Genomic DNA, 23,247 nt, shown 5'->3' with positions numbered 1-23,247 from the left:
CTTCCTATTCCTTTGCATTGGCACCATTTTGTTGTAGCCTGGAGCTACACAGGCAGTTCAGCCTCTTGTGCTTCCAGGTCACTTCCTGAGAGACGTTTCAACTGCTGAATCTCCATGCTGCAGAGCTGCTAAATACTCTTCCGCAGGTGGTACAGTTTAGGGGTCTTTTTGGGAATTCCTCAGGCACTCTGCTGCCTTCTGCTATTTAAGGGGGATTCGGACCGTGATTTAAATGGGCAGTACACCTTTTTTTGTGCAAATTGCACCTTAGTGCGACTGCTGGTACATCCGGATCACAGTCTCTCATGTCTGTTTCTGCAGCATTGGAAAATCTGGCATCAAAGGTGGATTTTGTAATGAAACAAGTCACTAGCCAAAAACTGCCACTGCCTTCTCAGTCCTCTAATTCGGTGCCTGATATTGTTGCCACGGACAACCCCCACCTTGAGGGATCTCTGTCCTCGCAGTCGGATGGTGAGGAGGCTATGTCCTCCTCGGCTGCAGCTCGGGAACGCGCTATGGTGGAAGCACTGATTCGTTCAGTTAGGAAAATATTAACAATGGATGATGAACCCACACAGTCAGGAAAGCAGGTCGTTTTTGGCTCCCGCAAAGCCCAGAAGTCGGGTCAGGTGTTCCCTTGTCCCGAGAATTTTCACGATATTGTGAATGAGCAATGGCGGCGCATTAAGCACGTGCTAGTGGTGCCAAAGCACTTTAAACGCCGTTATCCCTTTGCTGACTCGGTCTCGAACTACTGGACGGTGTCATCTAGGGTGGATCACCCTGTTTCCAGGTTAAACAAATCTACTGTGGTGCTCATTGAAGATTCCCCAGCGTGTACGGACCCGGTGGACAGACGGGTGGAATCCCTTTCCCGCCACCTACATCTTTTGACGGGCTCGGTACTAAATTCCATCTTTGCGTCCGTTTTGATTTCACAGACGGTAATGAAATGGGTTAAAGTACTTGGGGGTAACTTGAACACTGATATAGTTCCCCCGACCCTGATTGAGCTCATGGACCAGATGGCTCAGGCTCTTGTGTTCCTGTGTGGTGCGGCCCCTCTGGTTGCCAGAGTGTCAGCAGTAGGGATTATCATACGCTGCATGGTGTGGCTGAAGAGCTGGTCGGCGGACCAGGCCTCTAAGCAGACCTTAACAGATCTCCCTTTTTTGGGTGAACATATGTTTGGAGACTCCTTGGATGAGTTAATCAAAGTATTAATGGGGGGTAAGAGTACTATTCTCTCCCAATCCACAAAAGGCAAGGTGTCCCGCAGTAGACGGGGGTCCTCAGTCACGGCTCATAGGCGGTTTTTCGTGCCTTGGGGGCGCAAGAAAAAGGTAAACTGTTCAAAGCCTCTAGAGAGAACAAAAGACTTAGTCGGGTAAACCCAAGACTAGCCAGTCTGGCTCGGCGGATAAATCCTCTTCTACATGAAGGGGCACCCTCCCCCGATTTCAGGAACCCTGGATATCTCTGATTCAGGACAAATGGGTTCACAAACTGATTCATTCAGGATACAAGATCAAATTTCGGTCTCGCACAGAAGACAGATTCTTTCTCTCAAATCTGCATCTGTCTCCAGATAGCTTGCAGGATCTCAGGGAGGCAGTGCAGGATCTGAGTGCACAAGGCGTAATTGTGCAGGTTCATTAGCAGGAACGATTTCAAGGTTTCTATTCAAACCTGTTCACAGTGCCCAGAAAGGAAGGAGTGGTGCGTACAATATTGGACCTCAAGTCATTGAACTGCTTTTTGTGGGTGCAGAAGTTTCAAATGGAATCCATTCCGTTGGTGGTAGCCTCTTTGAATCAAGGGGACTTTCCCTGGCTCAGGGACTTTCTAGCCTCCATCGATATCAAAGATGCGTATCTGCACATCCCTATATAAGGGGGACATCAGAGATATCTCTGTTTTGCAGTAGCGGAGGAGCACTTTCAGTTTGTGGCATTACCCTTTGGTCTAGCCTCTGCTCCCAGTCTTCACCAAGGTTATGGCCCCGGTGTTGGCTTTGCTACGCAGAAAAGAGATTGCGGTCCTGGGATAGCTGGATGATCTCCTGCTGGGAGTGAACTCTCACTCAGCCTTGCTGGCGACCTGTCCATCACGGTTCAGACCCTTCAGGAGTTTGAGTGGATCATCAACTTAAAAAAAATCTGCACTGACCCGTTGGTGCGGCTGAATTACCTGGGACTGACTTTGAACTCCTCTCTTGCGATGGGTCTTTCTTCCGGGGGAAAAACTTCAGATGTTGCAGGGAGAGATCAGGTTGCTAATGGACAACGATCTCTGCAGACTTGCATGAGAGCCCTGGGGCTGATGGTTTCGACCTTTGAGGCGGTCCCATTTGCTCAATTTCATTCCAGACCTCTGCAGAAGGAGATTCTTCTCAAGTGGATCCACAGTCCTTAGTCAGAATATGTTTGAGCCGACTCACAAGGTCAATGTTCTCTTGGTGGCTTCTGTCGCCTGCCCTGAGCCAGGGAAAGTCCTTTCTACCGCTGTTGTAACGGTGCTCACCACAGATGCCAGCCTGTCGGGCTGGGGTGGAGTGCTGGACAATCTCTGTGCCCAGGGAGTCTGATCGACAGAGGAGTCCTCTTTACCGATAAATGTTCTGGAACTCAGAGCAATCAAGCTTTGCCTGCTCCACTGGACGAATCAGCTGCAAGGTTACCCGGTTTGGATTTAATTGGACAATGCCACGGCTGTGGCTTACATCAATCACCAAGGGGGCACAAAGAGTGCCTGGGCAGCCCAGGAGGTGGCCGAGATTCTTACTTGGGCTGAGGAACATGTTTTGGCTCTCTCCGCAGTTCACATTCCAGGAGTGGAGAACTGGCAGGATAATTACTTGAGTCGTCAGGTTCTGGACCAAGGGGAATGGTTCCTGCATCCAGAGGTATTTCATCTCCTGTGTGTCCGGTGGGGCACCCCAGATGTCGACCTGTTTTGTGTCTCATCTGAACAAAAAGGTGCAAAGGTTTGTGGCCAGGGCTCGAGTCCCTCTGGCCGACGCCGCAGACTCATTGGTAGCTCCTTGGAATCAGTATCAGCTGATTTATGCCTTCCTTTAGATACAGCTGTTGAGGTTTCTCTGCAGGATGGCGGTGGAAAATGTTCCAGTGATTCTGGTGGCCCCAAACTGGCCTCGTCTGTCTTGGTGCGCAGACCTGGTAATGATGGTCGCCGAGCCTCCTTGGCGGCTGCCTCTAAGGGAAGACCTGCTGTCTCAGGGGCCAATCTTTCATCCTGCTTTACGGTTGCTGGCTTTAATGGCATGGCTGTTGAAGGCCAGGCGTTGAGAGACAGAGGTCTCTCGGAGTCTGCGATCCCTACCCTGTTGAGGGCTAGGAAAGCGACTTCCAGAAAGGTTTATCATTGTACATGGAAGATGTATATTTCCTGGTGTGAATAGCAAGAATTACACTTGAAATTACACTAAAAATGACACATTATCGCTTGTTTTCGGTTGTGAGGGTCTTGACTTTCCTGCAGAAAGGAGTTGAGCAACGGTTGGCCTTGGGCACGTTCAAGGGCCAGGTGTCGGCCTTAGCTATCTACTTCCAATGCCCGTTGGCTGCTAATTCCTTGATCCGCACCTTTATTCAAGGGGTGCGTCATCTGGCTCCTCCTAGAAGATCCCCTTTGCTTCTGTGGGATCTAAATTTGGTTTTGTCTGTTCTTCAAAAGCATCCTTTTGAGAATATTAGGGACATATCTCTGCCTTTATCTCAGAAGTTTGCCTTTTTGGTAGCTATTACTTCTGCCCACAGTATCTGAGTTGGTGGCGCTTTCTTGTCCGCCTTATTTGGTTGTCCACAGAGATAAGGTGATTCTCTGACTTAATCAGTCTTTTCTTTCCTTGCATTCAGTGAATGTGGTGGATGAAGTTTTTATTTGACGTTAACTGAGTCCTTTAGAAAATTGGATTCTCTTTTTGTCCTTACTGAAGGATCTCGTAAGGGTTTGGCTGCATCTGCTGCGACCATATCCAAATGGGTTAGGCAGACGGGTTGTTCAGGCCTATTAGTTGAACGGTCAGGTTCCTCCTTTCCCTGTGAAAGCGCATTCTACTAGAGCGCTGAGTGCCTCTTGGGCTTTTCGCCATCAGGTGTGTAAAGCGGGGACTTGGTCGTCCGTGCATACTTTTACAAAATTCTACAAGGTAGATTTATTGGCATCTTCAGATGCCTCCTTTGGATGCAAGGTTTTGCAGGCTGCTGTTTTAAAGAGACTTGTTGTTTCTCTTTAATGGATTTATTTTTTTTTTTTCATGGATAAGCTCCTGTTTACTGGTTGAGCTTATCTGTTACCCAGTTTTCTACGTTTTTAGCCTTGGAAATACATTAACTGTTGGTTGCGTTTCTTCCCACCCCTCATGCCTATACTGCTTTGGGACGTCCCAATGGTAAAGAAGCATAGCTGCTGCGTCTGCCAATGGACGAGAGAGAAAACTGGATTTTTGTAAGAACTTACCCATGAAATCCTTTTCTCTGAAGTCTATTGACAGACGCAGCACCCGCCCCTCTGTTATGGGGATGGTTTGTGTTTTCTTTTCCCTGCTTGCTACGAAACTGATTTGAGAGCACAGTGTGTGCGGGGTTATGCCGAGAAGGACAGCTCCTATAGGCATGTCAGTGAGTTTTTTCACTGCCTAGTCTACTCCTGTAGATGGCGCATAACCCAATGGTAAAGAAGCATAGCTGCTGCATCTGTCAATGGACTTTAGAGAAAAGGATTTTACGGTAAGTTCTTACAAAAATCCAGTTTTCTCTGATGTTTGACGGACACAGCACCCACCCTTCTGTGGAGTTGTAATTCTGCTGACACTGCTTGAAACAAAACTGAGAACCTATAGCAGGGGGAGTATACCCCCTGGGACTGCCCATAAATAAACAGTCTTTTTTTTTTTTTTTTTTGCCTAGTGCCCTACTCCTGTAAGGGGCAATATAACCCAATAGTTAAAAATATCAGGAGCTGTGTCTGTCAATAAACATCAGAGAATTGGATTTTACCCCCACCAAATGTAAATTAATTTAATAAATAATGCTGTGCATGTCAGAAGGAAAGCACTCGTTCACATTTAATTTAAAACCGACAAACTGTAAAGGCATTTAAAGAGTCGCTTATGGACAACTTCGGGTACTGAGGCTCGTTGCTGTATCCCTGCAAAAGCACAATTTTAATGCTTAACATGTTTGGTAGCGATTTGACAATGTAGACTCATCTTTCATATGTTACCAAAAAAATTGGGTATTCTATTTTTTCTATGCACTAAAATTAACATAAGTGTATTTTTTACTGAAAATATAAGTTTGCGAAACCATTGTGCTCGTATCATGAGACAAAAACATATTCTCCAGGGCCTCCTGTTTGGATGTTGTAAAGCCCAACACCGGGCAACTCAAATGATCATGTAGTGCTGTACCTGCACTGCAGGGTTTAAAGTGGTTCTAAAGCCTTAAGGTTTTTCACCGATGTGCATGAGTTCCAACTGCTCTCTTTCACCTCATTGGACAGAGTGATAGCAGCAGGAGCCATTGAATTCTGCTACTGTCGGTCAAATCCTGTGACGCAGAGGCAAGTCCTGCTGTCTGTGTCAATGGGCTTAGCAGTGGGACTTGGGAGCGAGCCCACACGGGTCCCCCCAGGGAAACCGCAGAGCTGGTAAGTATTGGGATGTTTTTTTATTTAAAAAATAAAACCCAAACATTTACAACCACTTTAAGTGCATTTACTTACCTGATCCTCCCTGCAGCTAGTCCAGCCCCTGCAGCTGCTTCTTCCCCCACGCTCCAGTGCTCGTGGGTCTGGATCTCATCAAGACCACAGCATGATCCATAGCCCTGCATTGAACAGGATGACACCAAGTGACACGGCATGGGGGAGTAGAGAATCGGGTAAAGTAAATCTGTTTTTCCTCTCCATCTATTAAACCCCACAGTGTGGGCTCAGATATTTTGCGCCTGAAATTTGTATTTTCTCCTCTGAAGCTGCTCTCCTTCCCTTGCCCTGCCCAGGAAACAAATGTTCGAAGCTTTATATACATGCAAAAGTCCTTTTGATATATGCTCTGCTCTGGTGTGATTGCAGGCTTATAGTGTGCAAAAAAAGGCAAAACTGCTAACTGGCAGCGTGTTGAAGGTAGATACAGTGAACTGTGTGCATGTAATGGTTTAACTGCATATTTGACTAATTCCAGTGACCATCACTGTGGTTGGAAAACCTCAGTGCAGGGTGAGACGGAGAGTATCATAATCACAGTACATCACAGAAACAACCTAGCATTCACACACTATAAAATTATCGGACAAATTAAATGTCCATTTTTTGTTGCATGCTAGTCTCCTATTGAAAATGAAGAGATTACTCCACGCATGAAAATTCTCATACAAGCGAATACAACTTCGGAAGTGATGTAATGTGTTTTGTAAAGTATTCTTTAGTTTCTGAGCATGCGTAGTCATGCTCTTACAATTTTTTCGAAAGAAAACTACTAATTGAAAGTCGGACGTTGTGTTCACTTACGATAAAAAATTTTTGTCATCCAAAAAGTCTGAATCGGCTGTCGAAAGCACTATACTAACGATTATAAAAATCATCTGATCGTCCGTCGTTTCTGTGCCTGGGCCTTAACACAACAACAAAAAAAATCTATTGTATGGTCTCGAGCTCTGCTTTAGGTTCATTTTAGGACATAAAAGTGCAATTTGTTACAAATCTTTTATGGTAAGATGTAAAAAGATGGGGTTTCTTTGAGTAAATAGATACCCAATATGTTAAGCTGGAAAATTGTGTGCGCCTGTGAAACAGCAACAAAATTCTGTACCCTAAATTTTCTATACGCGACACTTTTAAAAGTCCCTGCAGGTCAACAGTGTGTAGTTAACCGTGAATAGTGATCCTATTAGAATATAGGGCCTGCAAATATCCCAACGGTGTGTGGAAGCGGTTGCTTCCCTCTGACAGCTGACAGTCTCCTTGTCAGATTTATTTATTTTCTGGGCTGCTTTAGAGTGCGTTTTGTGTGTGACATTTATCAGTGGCAGAAAAAGGGTTAAATATAAAGGTATAATCTAAAATTGTAATTCCCACCCCTTTAAAACCTAAAAGGCCTTAGTTAGTCCTGTTTGTCTTGATGTCTTATCAGATTTTATGCCTCTAGCTTTAAACTGTGCTTGTGGCACTAAAGATGCTTGTATAATTTCAAAGCTTGATGTCCTTGACATGTTAGGTGAGATGTGGACTTGCTGTTTGAAATGTTACTACAGGAATGTATTCAGAGCCACTGGCACTGTCACAGAGAAGATTCTTTTAGGGCAAATAGAGATACAGATTTTGAATATTTACAGTATATGGCATATGCTAATACTAACCTCGTTAAATGTTTATCTGGCAAAAATACCCTCTATAGTTTTACTGTCTAACGGACTTGTTCAAAGTGAAACTGTTTTCTTTTTTTCTGCATATTTTCAAAATAATTACTTTACTAATTATGTTTGGTTTAATCAGCTAAAGGCATTAGCAGGGGTTTGCACAGTGTAAGCTCTGTCAATAAAAAGAAGGCATCCTACAGTATACACTGAATCTGTACCAGCAACATGTGGTATTTATAGTCCTATGTGCTCCGGTGTGGGACCACCTTATTTAAAAGTGGCTCTACTTGGAAAGAGATAGTTGCATGCTTGTCATACGTGATGAAAAACAATAGTGTTGGTTTGCATTGGCAAACTAATGTGTTGCAGGGGTTCAAGTGTGTAGGAAACATTATGTAAACAACCATGCTTTTAAACTAAAGCAGAATGGAAGTGTGCACTGTGTTGGCCTTTCTCCTAGACAATAATAGAAAATTGTGCTGTGTGTGCTGAAATTCATGTACAGTTAGATCCATATATATTTGGACAAAGGCACAATTTTATTTTATTTTTTTTTCAGGTATTTACTAAAATATATTCAAGCTATAGTTATATAATGGATTTGGGCAGAAAGTGCACACTCTCAGTTTTAATGTGAGGGTATGTACATCCAAATCGGTAGAAGGGTTTAGGAATTACAGCTCTTAAGAATAGCCATCCCCCTTTTTCAAAGGACCAAAAGTAATTGAACAATTGAATCAAAAAGCTGCTTAATGGCCAGGTGTGGGCAACTTCTTCATTGTTTCTTCATCAATTAAGCAGGTAAAAGTTCTGGAGTTGATTCTATATATGGTATTTGCTGCGAACCTACTGCATGCATTCAAAGGAGCTGTCCATGCAAGTGAAACAGGCCATTGTAAGGCTTCAAAAATGAAACAAATCCATCAGAGAGATAGCAGCAACATTAGGAGTGGCCAAATCAACAGTTTGGTAGATTCTGAAGAAAGAAGAATGCTCTGGTGAGCTCAGCACCATAAAAAGGCCTTTGTGTCCATGGAAGACAACAGTGGTTGATGATCGCAGGATCCTCTATGGTAAAGGAAAACCCATTCATGACATCCAGACAAGCGAAGGACACTCTCCAGGAGGTAGGTGTATCATTGTCAAAGTCTACAATCAAGAGAAGACTTCATGAGAGCAAATACAGAGGGTTCACCACAAGGTGCAAACCATTCATAAGCCTTAAGAATAGAAAAGCCAGATTGGACTTATACAAACAAAAATCTAAAAAAGCCAGACCAGTTCTGGAAAAGCATTCTTTGGACGGATGAAACCAAGATTAATCTGTACCAGAATGGCGGTAAGGAAAGTGTGGAGAAGTCTCATGATCCAAAGCGCAGATCATCTGTAAAACATGGTCGCGGCAGTGTGATGGCATGGGCATGCATGGCTTCCAGTGGCACTGGGTCATTGGGTTTTATTAATTATGTGACAAGACTGAAGTAGCCGGATGAATTCTGCAGTGTTTAGAGATACACGGTCAGCCCAGATTCAGCCAAATGCAGCAAAGTTGATTGGACAGGGCTTTACAGTACAGATGGACAATGATCCAAAAACACACTGCAAAAACAACCCAGGATCTTTTGAAGGTAAAGAAATGGAATATTCTGCAATGGCTAAGTCAATCACCTGATTTCACCCCAATTGAGCATGCATTTCACTTGCTGAAGACCAAACTAAAGCCAGAAAGACCCACAAAGCAAGAAAAGCTGAAGACCGCTGCAGTTAGAGCCTGGTAAAGCATCAGAAAGGAGGAATCTCAGTCGTTGGTAATGTTCATGGCTTCCAGACTTTAGGCAGTCATTGCCAGTAAAGGATTTGCAACAAAATATTAAAAATTAACATTTTGTTTATGATTTGTATTTATTTGTCCAATTCCATTTGAGCCCCTGAAAATCGAGGGACTGTGTATGGTTGCAGTTCCTAGAATTTGTACTTGAGATTTATGTTCAACCCCTTGATTTAAAACTAAAAGTCTGCACTTTAAATTAATTTGGATTGTTTTGTTTTAATTTTATACTGCTGGCATACTGAGCCAAAAGTATAAAAATTGTTCCTGTGTCAAAATATATATGGACCTAACTGTACACTATTTCACAGAAGTGAGTACACCCCTCACATTTTTGTAAATATTTTATTATATCTTTTCATGTGACAACACTAAAGAAATGACCCTTTGCTACACTGTAAATTAGTGAGTGTACAGCTTGTATAACAGTGTAAATTTGCTGCCCCCCTAAATAACTCATCACACAGCTATTAATGTTTAAACCGCTGGCAACAAAAGTGAGTACACCCCCCCCCCCCTAAGTAAACATGTCCAAATTGGGCCCAAAGTGTCAATATTTTTTGTGGCCACCATTATTTTCCAGCACTACCTTACCCTCTTGGGCATGGAGTTCACCAGAGCTTCACAGGTTGCCACTGGAGTCCCCTTCCATTCCTCCATCACGACATCATGGAGCTGGTGGATGTTAGAGACTTTGCACTTCTACACCTTCCGTTTTGAGGATGCCCCCACAGATGCTCAATAGGGTTTAGGTCTGGAGACATGCTTGGCCAGTACATCGCCTTTACCCTCAGCTTCTTTAGCAAGGCATTGGTCGTTTTGGAGGTGTATTTGGGTCGTTATCATGTTGAAATACTGCCTTGTGACTGTAGTTCCTGAAATGAGGGAATCATGCTCTGCTTCAGTATGTCACAGTACATGTTGGTATTCATGGTTCCCTCAATGAACTGCATCTCCCAAGTGCCGGCAGCACTCATGCATCCCCAGACCATGACACCCCCACCGCCATGCTTGGTTTTAGGCAAGACATACTTGTCCTTGTACTCCTCACCTGGTTGCCGCCACACGCGCGTGACACCATCTAAATTATATACGTTTATCTTGGTCTCATCAGACAATAGGACATGGTTCCAGTAATCCATGTCCTTAGTCTGATTGTCTTCAACAAACTGTTTGCGAGCTTTCTTGTGCATCATCTTTAGAAGAGGCTTCCTTTTGGGATGACAGCAATGCAGACCAATTTGATGCAGTGTGCGGTGTATGGTCTGAGCACTGATAGGCTGACCCCCCACCCCACCCCTTCAACCTCTGCAACAATGCTGGAAGCACTCATACGTCTATTTCCCAAAGACTACCTCTGGATATGACACTGAGCATGTGCACTCAACTTCTTTGGTCGAGCATGGCAAGGCCTGTTTTGAGTGGAACCTGTCCTGTTAAACCGCTATATTGTCTTGTGCCTGTGCTGCAGCTCAGTTTCTGGGTCTTGGCAATCTTCATATAGCCTAGGCCATCTTTATGTAGAGCAACAATTTTTTTTTTCAGATCCTCAGTGTTCTTTTCCATGAGGTGCCATGTTGAACTTCCAGTGACCAGTGTGAGAGCGTTAACACCAAATTTAACACACCTGCTCCCTATTCATACCTGGGACCTTGTAACTCTTAACGAGTCGCATGACACCGGGGAGGGAAAATGGCTAATTGAGCCCAATTTGGACATTTTAACTTAGGGGGTGTACTCACTTTTGTTGCCAGCCGTTAAGACAATAATGGCTGTGTTGAGTTTTTTGAGGGGACAGGAAATTTAAACATTCTTATATAAGCTGTACGCTCACTACTTTACATTGTAGCAAAGTGTAATTTCTTCAGTTTTGTCACATGAAAAGATGTAATAAAATATTTACAAAAATCTGGGGGGTGTACTTTTGTGAGATACTGTATGTCAGCCTTTTTCAACCAGGGTGCCTTGAGGTTAGTTCAGGGGTGCCTTGGCAAAATGCCTAAAAATTGCCCAAAAATCGTATACAAGCCAGCGTGTGGATGAAGATTGCCTTTTAGTTACAATAAGCCACAGGTTTTTATTGTGCATCATTACAACCTTCTAGCTGCTGGCGTCCTAATGACCAATGTCATCAGTTGATATGGAAGATCACAGTCGCCTGCACAGCATCCTTGTACCCCCTCTCTCGCCCCTCTACATTGGGGTCACATTAGCTGAATGATGGAGAAAAACTGAGTAAGAAGAGAAACATTGGAGTACTAGTGAGGACCAGTTTGCAAAAGTGTATTTGCGTTTGAAGAATAAATCCCCTCTGACGTTGAGTATTTCACGTGTTTGGATGTTGCTGCATTATGTATAACTATTAGAATAGTTTTTACAATTTAGAATGGGTGGCCTCAATACTGTCCATCATTTTTAAAGGGTGCATCGAGATTTCCATGCTTTTTAAAGGGTGCCTTGACTGAAAAAAAGTTGAGAAGCACTGCTGTATGTCAAAAAATCAGGGTATTTTATGGGAGTTTTAACCTACATATGTGACTATCCAAACACTGAGGAGTTATGTAAAGCCCAACTCCAGGCGCATTGATTAATACATTTTTTAATACTTTCGCTGCTAGCCTTTTTTGCAATTTTATTTTTTTTCACACATGCTTAAAAAATCATTTTAGCCCTGAAGTTTACATAAAACCCCCAAAAATTTCTATATTTTCTGAAAGCAGATACCTTCGAGAATATAATGGTGGTAGTTCCAATTTTATAGGTCACGTGATCTTACTGCAATGATCTAGGACAGTGTTTTTCAACTCCGGTCCTCAGGGCACACTAACAGGCCAGGTTTTAAGTATTACCTTGGGGAGATGCAGACTAGAATACTGCAATCACTGAGCAGCAAATTATATCACCTGTGATGTATTTCAGTTTTCTTGCAAACCTGGCCTGTTAGTGTGCCCTGAGGACCGGAGTTGAGAAACACTGATCTAGGAAATGCAAAATTTCTGTAAAAAAATACACTAAAGTTAATTTTAGAGCACACAAACTCAGTAAATTGCCCAATTTTCTGATAAAATATATGACAAAGTTGCACCGGGTAAATGGACACCCAATATGTCAAACCTTTTAATTTGTGTACACCCATGAAATAGTGGCAAACTTCAGTACCCTATATTTTCTATAGGTGACACTTTAAAAGCCCCCTATAGGTCATCAGTTTAGCAGTACGGAGGTTGTCTGGTGCTAGAAATATTGAGCTTTCTCTCTCTCTCTCTCTGTAGCGTGCATGGTGGTATGTAACGTGTATCGCAATTGGCTTTTTCATGCGTAGGTTCCCCCATGTGTGGAGATTTTATGTGCGGGCTCTTCCGGTGCAGGAGCAGGACCTTGTGGGCATAAAAGAGGAGTAAGCTGACCAGTGTGCGAAGGGCCCTCGCAGGGGCCAAGCCATCAACTAACCCCAGTAGACAAATCTCAATGGAGTTAGGAACTGGAATCTTAACCACCTCTGTGATGCAGGCCAGCACAGCAGTCCAGTAATCCCGGATCACCGGGCAACGCCAGAATATGTCCTTTTTTTAAATCTTTAATAGTTGTGCCGATCTCCACTGACTGACTGCCATATTATATAGTAGCAGAAAAACACCAAGAATGGTTCCTATGAAGGCCTCTTGAGTACCTTGAAGAGAGACAAAAAATAAGCCACTCAGCTGGGACGTGACTAATCAGGTGCCTATTGATCAAATAGTAAGCGTATATAGAAAAAGGGGAGGTATCTGTGAATGTGATGGAAACAAAATTGCCTCCAAAATCTTATCACAGAGCCAAAAGGTGATCAGATATAGACCCCAATAATTGCACTGAGATAGCTGAGTGAAGTGAAAATTGTATATAGTAGTTTATTGAAGCACTTATGCCTGGTGGATGATCACAGAACACACATGAACACAATACATGATAAAACGATAAAAACAAGTACATACAGTGGATAGCATCACAAACAGACCACAATGACAAATTGATGGGTGCTGACAGAAAAGATCAAAAATATTGGGCCACATCCATGTAATTGAGAATACAATGCCTCCAGTGTTCCTGAATAGGAATTCCGTGTAATTGAAAATAGCTGAATCTTGGTTGGGCACTGTAAATAGCAAACCACCTATAGTTGGATAATAGAGGCAAGTGAAAACCAAATGAAGAGGAGAAGAATCCCCTAGGGTAAGTATGAATCCAGAAATTGGAAATTTAAATGGTATTTCAATTGCTGCTGGAATAGGGGATTAATGCTGGCTGGACGATGAAGGCTCCAAATGATGATAATGTCCATCAGAATTTAAATCAACACAACAACAGGTTGTAGCAATCTTCTCCAGCTTTGCATAAGCATAAATAGAACGATTACCAACCGACCGTCCGGTAGTGAGGTTACCTGTCTCCAATGTGGTGGGGGAACAGGTAGGGGGGTCCTTAAATGCTGGCAGGTAGGGTAGATTGTGGACCTTGAGGTCGTGAAATGTGTGCGAAAAGTCCGTACCTCCGTGTGTGAATCCACGGTGACCCGGCGGTTTGTGCTGTTTCACAGCGGTGTAGTCCTGTGCTGTACTTGCTCCTGCCGAGTCTCTGGACAGTGACGGACAGGTCCGTGACGGGCGGTCTCACGTCACATCCAGTAGCGGCGAGCAGTTTAGCCGGAGAAGCCATAGCCGACCAAAGGCTGTAGGGGTCACCTTCACACGTCGAGGAGGTTGGTCGTAGTGATGCAGTCCAACTGGCAAGGCTGACGCGTTTCACCGACTAAGTCGGTTTCATCGGAGCTAATTAGGGGGGAGCAATGGATTCCCATTTATAATGAACAATAATTAATTGATCCCATTCAGGTGAATGGAAATTGGACCGGGGCCGTCGACATGTTATAACATCATTCGGCCACCGGGTGTCAGTATGCTGTTTATACATTCAAAGGGAAGCCATTATAACTCCATAGAACTTTTGCTTGTACACTGCACATCTCCACGGCAACTAATACTGGGCCATACCGAGTCAAAGAAGTCACTCCGCATGGCCGAGCATAGTCACAACATGTTGATGTATCATTTAAGAATATTTTGATTAAAAAGACAGGGGCCTCTTGAAGCCGAATATAGCCATAACAGTGGAAAAGGCGGGGTTACTTGGAAAAGCAAAAAATACAAATGAAGATAGATTGCCATGTGCATTCAAAAATCAAACTAAGAGATTAGAAGGCCCAGAGGTACCAAGTGCTGCAGATAATCACATAATCAAAGGTCTAGTGTAACGGAGGGGACCTAATAGGAAATATATACTATTACTATAAATGACCTCAGGGTACCACTAGTTTCCCATATTGTAGGGACAGTTAGATACATTATTAAACAGGGCTATATGATGACCCAGAACATATTCAGGCCATTAGTACTGGCCGGGATATCGGATATTTACTAGAGGGAAAGACAACCAAGGTCAAAGTACATACGTAAGAAGTCATAACAGTAGTGTGGTCATACTAAGCGGAACTCTGATACTGGGTCAGGACATAAAGTTGTTAACAGACAGATATAGGAGAGGGAATGGTCAGAGGGGATATATATGGCAGATTTACCACTTATGGGGTTAGGAATGGCCTCAAGCTGAACTCAACATTCAGCCCAACAGGGGCCAAAGACCCCATTTTGAAAATCCAGAGCTTTTCTTTCTGGAGTAACACAGTGTCAATGTCTCCACGTCTTGCGGGGAGCTTCAACGCATAGATGCCACAGAATAATAATCCATCCGGGTTGGCACTGTGGTACTCCAAGAAGTGTAGAGGTATCGTTTCATTATCGATTTTATTCCTAATATCTGCCAGGTGCTCAAGAATCCTGACCCTAAGTTGACGCTTTGTCTTCCCGATGTAGGATTTATTGCAGGGACATATGATTTGATAGATCACCTTTTCAGTATGGCAATTAATGAAATTGTTAATGGTGAACTCCTGGCTCATGTCGCAACTATAAAATGTTTTTGAATTTATTGCTTGTTTGCAAACAGAGCACTTTCCACATGCAAACATCCCTTTAACTGGGGGCAGAGACGTCAGCCAGGTTTGTGGAGTTTTAGTACGCACGAACTCAGAGTGGACTAGGGCATCTTTTAGATTTTTCGCACGTTTGGCGGTAATGAGGGGTCGGGGTCCCACAATTTTTTCAAGTAGAGGTGAAATAGTTAGGACCTGCCAGTGTTTAGTAATTACCTCACGGATCTGGTCCCATTGCGAACCATAACGTGTGATAATCCTGGGATGGGTTTGTTGATCTGACCCAGACAGAGGTAAAGAGTCATCCTTTTTGAGGAGTAACTCCGATCTCTGCCTTGGTCCCACTTTTTTCCGGGCCCGTTTAATGGTATTATGGGAATAGCCCCGTTCCCGGAACCGTCTATGGAGATCTCTGGCTTCCATTTGATAGTCGGCCTCCTCTGTACAGTTCCGCTTAAGGCGGAGAAACTGGCCTACAGGGATACCATTGATTAGCGAACGTGGATGGTGGCTCTGTGCAAGGAGTAACGTGTTGGCCGACGTGGCCTTACGAAACGTAGTCGTTTTTAGGCTAGAGCCCACACGGGAAATCAAGAGATCCAAAAAAGGTAAGTGGTTGGCCGTCGCTGTATAGGTCAGTCTTATGTTTTTATTGTTGCAGTTCAATGCCTCAACAAATGCCTCCAGTTCCGATGTGGTCCCTCCCCAGAGGAGCAGTACATCGTCGATGTACCTCAGCCATAAAAGAGAATGGCCGAGGTACATCGGGGATGGATATACATCCTGCTCCTCCCACAGGCCCAGATGGAGGCAAGCATATGCCGGGGCCCATGGTGCACCCATGGAGGTGCCCCTGGTCTGTTGGAAAAAGGAGGAAAGGAACTGGAAGCAGTTGTTTTCAAGCATGAACTGCAACAATTCGACCACAAATTCGTTATGAGCTCCTAAATTAGGAAATTTCCGTTGCAGGAAATGGTGTACTGCATGTAGACCCCATTGATGAGGTATTGACGTGTAAAGGCTTTCCACATCAATACTTACCAAGATGGCATTAGGGGGAACTGTGATGTCAGCAATTTTGCTAAGTACATCCCTAGTGTCCTGCACGTAAGAGGGGAGTTCAAAGACCATCTCCTTAATCAAGGCATCCACAAACTTGCCTACCTTCTCCAAAGGTCCAGCAATGGCCGAGACTATCGGTCTTCCTGGTGGATGAGTTATCGATTTGTGCAATTTAGGGATGACATAGAAGGTTGGCACGTTATAACACTTGACAAGGAGATGGTCCGCCTCTTTTTTGGATATAAGGTTGACTTCCTTCGCCAGAATGATTTTATGGTTGAGTGCAGATACAAGGGAGGGGAAAGGGTTATTTTTAAGTTTGATATAAGTGTTTACGTCATTTAATTGACGCAATACTTCCCTTTCATAGAAATCTTCATCAAGAAGAACCACATTGCCTCCCTTGTCGCTGCATCTGATGACCAAATTGGGTGCCGTCTCGAGTTCCCTAAGTGCCTGTCTTTCGGATTTAGAAAGATTGTCCGGTCTCTTTTTGACCTGCCAATCAATTTTCCTCAGATCTTTTTGAACAAGGTCTAAGAAGATTTTGATATTTTTGTATTTGTTAAATTGGGGCATCTTAGTAGAACGAATGCAGATGTTGGCATCGCGTCTAATCATATTTGAATCATCAGACTCATCATCTGATGTATTGTTTTCCAAAATGAGCGATGTAAGAGCCTCCAAGGCCTCATTATCTTGTTCAGTAAAAGGTATATCCTGATTGGACTCGGTATTGGATACCAGATGCCACATTTGGAAAATAACCCTTCTCAGAAATAAATTAATGTCCTTAAAGACCTCGAATTCGCACATGGTCGAGGTAGGAGAAAAAGATAGACCCTTGCTCAAATATTGAGCTTTCTCTCTCTCTCTCTCTCTGTAGCGTGCATGGTGGTATGTAACGTGTATCGCAATTGGCTTTTTCATGCGTAGGTTCCCCCATGTGTGGAGATTTTATGTGCGGGCTCTTCCGGTGCAGGAGCAGGACCTTGTGGGCATAAAAGAGGAGTAAGCTGACCAGTGTGCGAAGGGCCCTCGCAGGGGCCAAGCCATCACCTAACCCCAGTAGACAAATCTCAATGGAGTTAGGAACTGGAATCTTAACCACCTCTGTGATGCAGGCCAGCACAGCAGTCCAGTAATCCCGGATCACCGGGCAACGCCAGAATATGTCCTTTTTTTAAATCTTTAATAGTTGTGCCGATCTCCACTGACTGACTGCCATAATATATAGTAGCAGCCATTCTTATGGTTCCTAGCTGCATCAGAGCAGGTTCCATACCGTATTACCGCACTCTACGTTATATGTACCACATAGGGGAATACCCTCACTGATGGCAGTAACCAGGCACAAGGCAGCTGCGGCAAAAGAGAAGGTGAACATTCGTTCTGCAAAACACCCAGACTGTTCAGAGGAACAATGCTTCTCCTGCATTAGAGCAGGATCTTATAATGTCAGTCTCTGCATTCAATTTTCACTCTATCTCAGGCAAACATCTTACAGCCTACCTGATTTGGGCTTGGTTCACACCTTTTGCATTTTGTTTGGTTGGTTAAAAAAATGCAAATCGTAGCAAAAGCACTACATGCGTTTCTCCAGCTTCTCCATTGAAGTCTATTTTACCAAAAATGCACCATTTCTCTATCGTCCATTGACAGACACAGCTCTTATGCGTCTTAACAATTGGGTTATGCGCCATCTACAGGAGTAGTACTAGGTAGTATAAAAATAATTCACTGACACGCCTACAGGGGCTGTCCCTTCCAACATAAACCCTGCACACACTCTGCCACAAGCCGGTTTCCTGCTGGGACTTCGGTCTCAGTTTTTTATTCTTTTTAGAATATTTCTGTTTATTTTTCTTTACTCACTATTGCTAGCTAGTGTCAGGGGAATCCTCCTGGTTGACAACAAGCAACAGCCGGCTGAGGTTTTGCACTGGATAATATAGATCCTTACGGTCTCCCAGTCTGGCCGACGAGTATGAGCAGGTTATAGTCCCGCACTAGGCCTCGCCACGACAGTGTCCCTGTGGACGGGGACGAGACTGCGTGTGGATGTCTCACCGGGACACATAGACCTGGAACGCCCTGAGTCACAGCGTACCTCTCGGGTGGCAGCACCCCCACTGAGGAGCCCACCTGGTCCATGGTATGGTGAGTAAACTGTGTCCCCCACGTCCCTAGTGGTCTCAGGGGGGGGGGGAATGTGGGCCCACTCCAGGGGATAATTGGACCCCTGCTTCCTAAAAGATCCCCCTGGCCTGTCAGGATTCTGGCCCGGCCCTCCTTACTCCTGCACTATATGTTGGTGCCTGGCGCCCGGGGGGGGGGGGTGCAATGTTACCTTATCCTGTGGGGTCTTTTTGATAGATCCCTGGTGTGGTCTCCTGATCGCATGGCTGCGTTTTTGGCCGCCATCTCAAGTGTGGGCATCGACTCCCTGTGTGTGATGCAACAGCCATTTACCCTGGGCTTCCTATATTTTTGCATTGGCACCATTTTTGTGTAGTCTGGAGGTACACAGGCAGTTCGGCCTCTTGTGATTGATGTAATTTCATGTGAGACACTTCCTGTGCTCAGCCATCTATACTGCAGGAGCTGCTGGTTATTCTCAGAGGTGGTACAGTATTAAGGAGCTTTTCGTGCATTCCCTGCGCACTCTGCTACCTGCAATTAGCCTAAAGGGTAACTCCGGTTGCATTACGATCGGTCGGTGCAGACCGCGATTTAAAGGGGCAGTTCATATTTTTACAGAAACATTGCAATGGAGTCCCAAGCAGCAAGCAGTTAATTCTCCATCTCACCCCCTCAGTACGCCTACTGGTGCATCCAGTTCGCATTCCCTTTCTTTCTGCAGCTTTGGAAAATCTGACATCAAAGGTAGACTTTGTAATGAAACAAGTCACTTGCAAAAAAAACGGCCTCTGCCTTCTCTGTCCTCTGATTCATGACATCAGAGTCATGTAATGAAAGTGAAACAGTCACAAACACAATGTCTCCTGCGCTTAGGAAAATGGCCCCTCCAGATGGGTATGTTCTCTGTTAAACTTGGCAGTGGATAACCACGGTCTTGCTGCCCTCAGACTTGGGGAAGTCTACACTACTGCAACCATAAAAAAACACACAGAGGGCGCACTAACCTAGTGCATTATCCTAAAACAAATAATTTATTGAATAAAAGCATGGTGTGTATTATATTTACAAAGTTGCAATTGTTAAAAGCGCATCACAAATCTCAGCAAGTTCCATCCAGTTGTATCAACATATACAACAGAAACTGAAGACCCCATGGGCTGATGCGTTTTGAGGAATTCCTCTTCTTCAGACACATCTGGAACATGGTTGTCCCTTTTTGGTACACACAAGATACCTCGTACAGCTAAGGTGTTTCCTTATCTTCCCTGTTTTGACAGATTTGTCTATAAGCAGTGGGGGCTACCAAAGCAACCCTTTGTGGTCCCCCAAACTTTTACAGTATGTTACCTCCCCATCCTTTAAAGACCCTGCTGATAGGAAAGTGGAGTCGGCAGCACGCATGTTTACTATGACAGGTTTGGCAATGCGTCTTCGATCGGGTCTTCGGCGGCCGTGCAGGTAGGATGCACAGGTCTCCCGGTGGGATGGGAGACCCGGGCGAGCCCCGGGAGGAGGGGGCATCCCCTCCCGCTCCTTGTAATGACAGGCGATCGGCTTCTCAGTTGCTATTACAAGACAGCCGACCGTCGGCTATGGACACTGGTACCCGGGTGACGCCTCTAGCTGCAGGCATCACTCCGGTACAGCACTTTTCCAAAATATCGGCAATATCGGTAACCTCAGGGGCTGATTACGATATATCAGGGAAAGTGCAGATCAGCACTTTTTTTTTTTTTGGCACGAATAAACATCTACAAGTTTCTATTTCATGCAAGCAGTTACATTACCTGACAGTTTCACACACTGAGCAGCTCTTGCAAGCCTCTGCATCTGCTGCTTGTGAAACGGTTTCACAGGCAGCCGGTTACACACAGATGCAGCCTTTCTGGACAGCCCAGGGGGGGGGATGTCATTTTAGAATACGGTCTATACCGCCCCCATGTGCACTGCAAACCCAGGTCTTGGAGTCGCCCCCCCCCCCCCCCCCCGCCCCCAACTACAGCAGTTAGGGACAGAAAGTGCATCCCTGCTTGCTGTCAATAAAACTACAAATGGGCTGTGCCAAGACCAGTGGCTGAGAGAATCAGAGGAATAGCAGCCACCGGTCTTAAGAACAGTAAATCTCTGGAAAGTAACAATTTTATTTGAAAGTTACCAGGCTATTGCAAGAAAACTACTAAACTAAGAAGAAGATGGGTGGCATATTCAGTGAAGGTAGGAAATTAGCAAAAATAACATGTAAAAAAGTTTTTGCCTGGAGTTCTCCTTTCAGAAATTACCCTTTGAACCCATCCTGAACTCTCCTGCAAGGTAGCCTCTTGGTGGCTGTCAGGTCTGTCAGACAAGACTCTGAGTTAGTGGCTCTATCTTATAAACCATTTCTCATTCTTCACAAGGACAATGTAGTATTGCATCCAAGACCCTCTTTCTGTCTAAGGTGATGACAGCTTTCCATTTTAACAAAGATTTAGCCCTTCCTTCGTTTGTGCCCTGTTCCAAAGGAGATTGCTCTTTACAGCCTGGATGTGGTCACAGTCATCAGTCTACGTTTAAGCTACAGCTGCTATCGGGACAAACACTTTTTTTTTTTCGTCTTACACTCAAGATCTACCATCGCTAAGTAACTATCCCAAGGGCTTACATCCTAATTGACAAAGCACCACCTGCACTAATACGTTCCTGCTCTGCCGCCATATTAGTAGGAGTTCCTAGACGTTCCGACATCAAGCCCTTGTTGCCCAGCTTTGTGAGGCTGCCATCTGGTTTTTAGTTCATAATTTTTTAATGTTCTACCAGGTGAATGTCAAATTTTTTGATGATACAGCTCCTGCAGCAGCAGTCAATTTGGGTCTGTTGGCTTTTTTTGTTGGGCCATTTGGCACAGTTCTGTTTACCTAGTTGTCGCCCACCCTTCTTATTCATTGCTTTGGTATCCCATAGGCAATGAAAACTGAAGTGGTTGTAAGGCCTTGCCCATGAGTGGTAGTGGTGGGGTGGGGGGGGGGAGCCCAGAGCACCAGCAGGGGACCTGAGAAGAGGAGGATCAAGGCTGCTCTGTGCAAAACTGTTGCACAGAACAGGTAAGTATAATTTTTTTTTCTTTTTAAGTTAAGCCTTTTATATCACTTTAAGCATGTCTCATATAGTGTACAATTAAGATAAAATTTTGACTTGTATGTAAATTCTTTATTGTGAAGCACAGTACAGGTCACCCTCCCCTCTATTCCTGTTCCATTCTGCATTGCCTGAAACAAAACTGAGCACTCAGTGTGGTAGCGTTATATGGGGAAGCACATGGGGCATTTTTTTCAATAAAATAGTTTTCTTTTGGTACAGACCCAGAAGCATTGATGTGCTTTCACAATGTGCTGCCAATACCAAATGAGCTTTTATTCGTTTATATAAATTGTGATTTGTGGTTTCTTGAAGTTGCCGTAGATTACTGTGTGCCTTGATTGTTTTTCTTATATGTTAATCATACTTTTCCATTGTTTTTTTTATTATTTAGAGCACTATTTGATTATGACAAGACTAAAGACAGTGGCCTTCCCAGCCAAGGGCTTAATTTTAAGTTTGGGGACATTCTGCATGTGGTCAATGCTTCGGATGATGAATGGTGGCAGGCACGGCAAGTCACTGCAGATGGGGAGAGTGAGGAGATTGGCGTCATTCCTAGCAAGCGCAGGTACGGTACAGACTTTTTTTTTTTTTTTGTGCTTCTGTAATTCTTCAAGAGTTTAAGTGGTACATTTGTGAATATATAAGCCTGAAGTGAAGTAGTCAAGTGTCATACATCAAAAAAGCTAGATAGTTTTTTTTGTTTTTTTTTTCCACTATTTTCCATTATTAAATATTCCAGCAAGCAGTTTTTATGTGCAATGGTAGTTGTATTCATTCTTAGTGTATCTAAATCCAAACCGTGAACTTCTCCTATTTGCTCTCTTTCGGCTTTCGGCCTGTTAAGTTTAACATTGAAAGCATTTTTGTTTTATTTGCTAAGTACAAAAAGCGTGCATAATAATCATGTCCATAATCCAAATCTGTCCTTGGCTCTGTTCACACTAAGCGTTATTTTATGGTGTCCTCCCAGTTTTTATATAGCACTACAAAACATTGTCACTCAGCTGTGGATATGAGGGAAATTGGAGGGATTCGGTACTTTCAATGACAATTTCTCATGCAACACTGTACTCAAATGAAATTTTTATCATTTTTTGAGACAGTTATCCTTTTGGTGGTATTAATTTAATTAATCTGTGTTTTTTTTTTTTTTTTGCTAAATAAATTAAAAAAGACCATTTTTTTCTTAGCTTCTGTTATAACATTTTGCAAATAAATTATTTTTCTTCATAAATTAAGGCTGAAATGTATTCTGCTACATTTCTTTGGTAAGATTAACCAAGTCAGTGTATAATAATTAGTTTGTAGGAAATCCGGAGTCTGCAAACCATGGTGTGTATATATAAGAGAAAATTGATTAATCCTGATGTACTGACTGCCTATCTAATTTCTTGAGAGACCAGAGAGCTCCTACTCGGCTGTCATTTGACAATCGGCTGGGCAGGAAGCGGTTAAGGAAAGAAAACAGGGCAGGGCTGATGACCAGTCTTGAAATTTCAAAAAGGGCATGTGGCGTCAAAATAGCAGCGTACATTTCTGGCAGATCAAAAATTTTTTTTTTGTACTTGCAGGGTCTTTAACCACCTCAATACAGGGCACTTAAACCCCCTTCCTTCCCAGACCAATTTTCAGCTTTTAGCGCTGTTGCAATTTGAATGACAATTGCGCGGTCATGCAATGCT

At 43.9% G+C, this 23,247-nt stretch overlaps 1 protein-coding gene across 23 annotated transcripts in view; it reads left to right on the top strand.

The window, feature by feature from the left end:
* Positions 1 to 23,247, top strand: part of DLG1 (discs large MAGUK scaffold protein 1) — an 818,929-nt gene that overhangs the window by 661,107 nt on the left and 134,575 nt on the right. For all 23 annotated transcript variants that reach the window (XM_082251441.1, XM_082251439.1, XM_082251438.1 and 20 more), the window contains one exon: positions 21,954 to 22,130. In XM_082251441.1, the coding sequence (XP_082107567.1) occupies positions 21,954 to 22,130 (177 nt within the window). The remainder of the gene's footprint in view (positions 1 to 21,953; positions 22,131 to 23,247) is intronic.

This window comes from Pelophylax lessonae (genome assembly GCF_965119305.1).
Source record: "Pelophylax lessonae genome assembly, chromosome: 3".
Lineage (NCBI taxonomy): Eukaryota > Metazoa > Chordata > Amphibia > Anura > Ranidae > Pelophylax > Pelophylax lessonae.
Note: the sequence above shows the minus strand (reverse complement) of the source record. Positions and strands in the feature narration are given on the sequence as shown.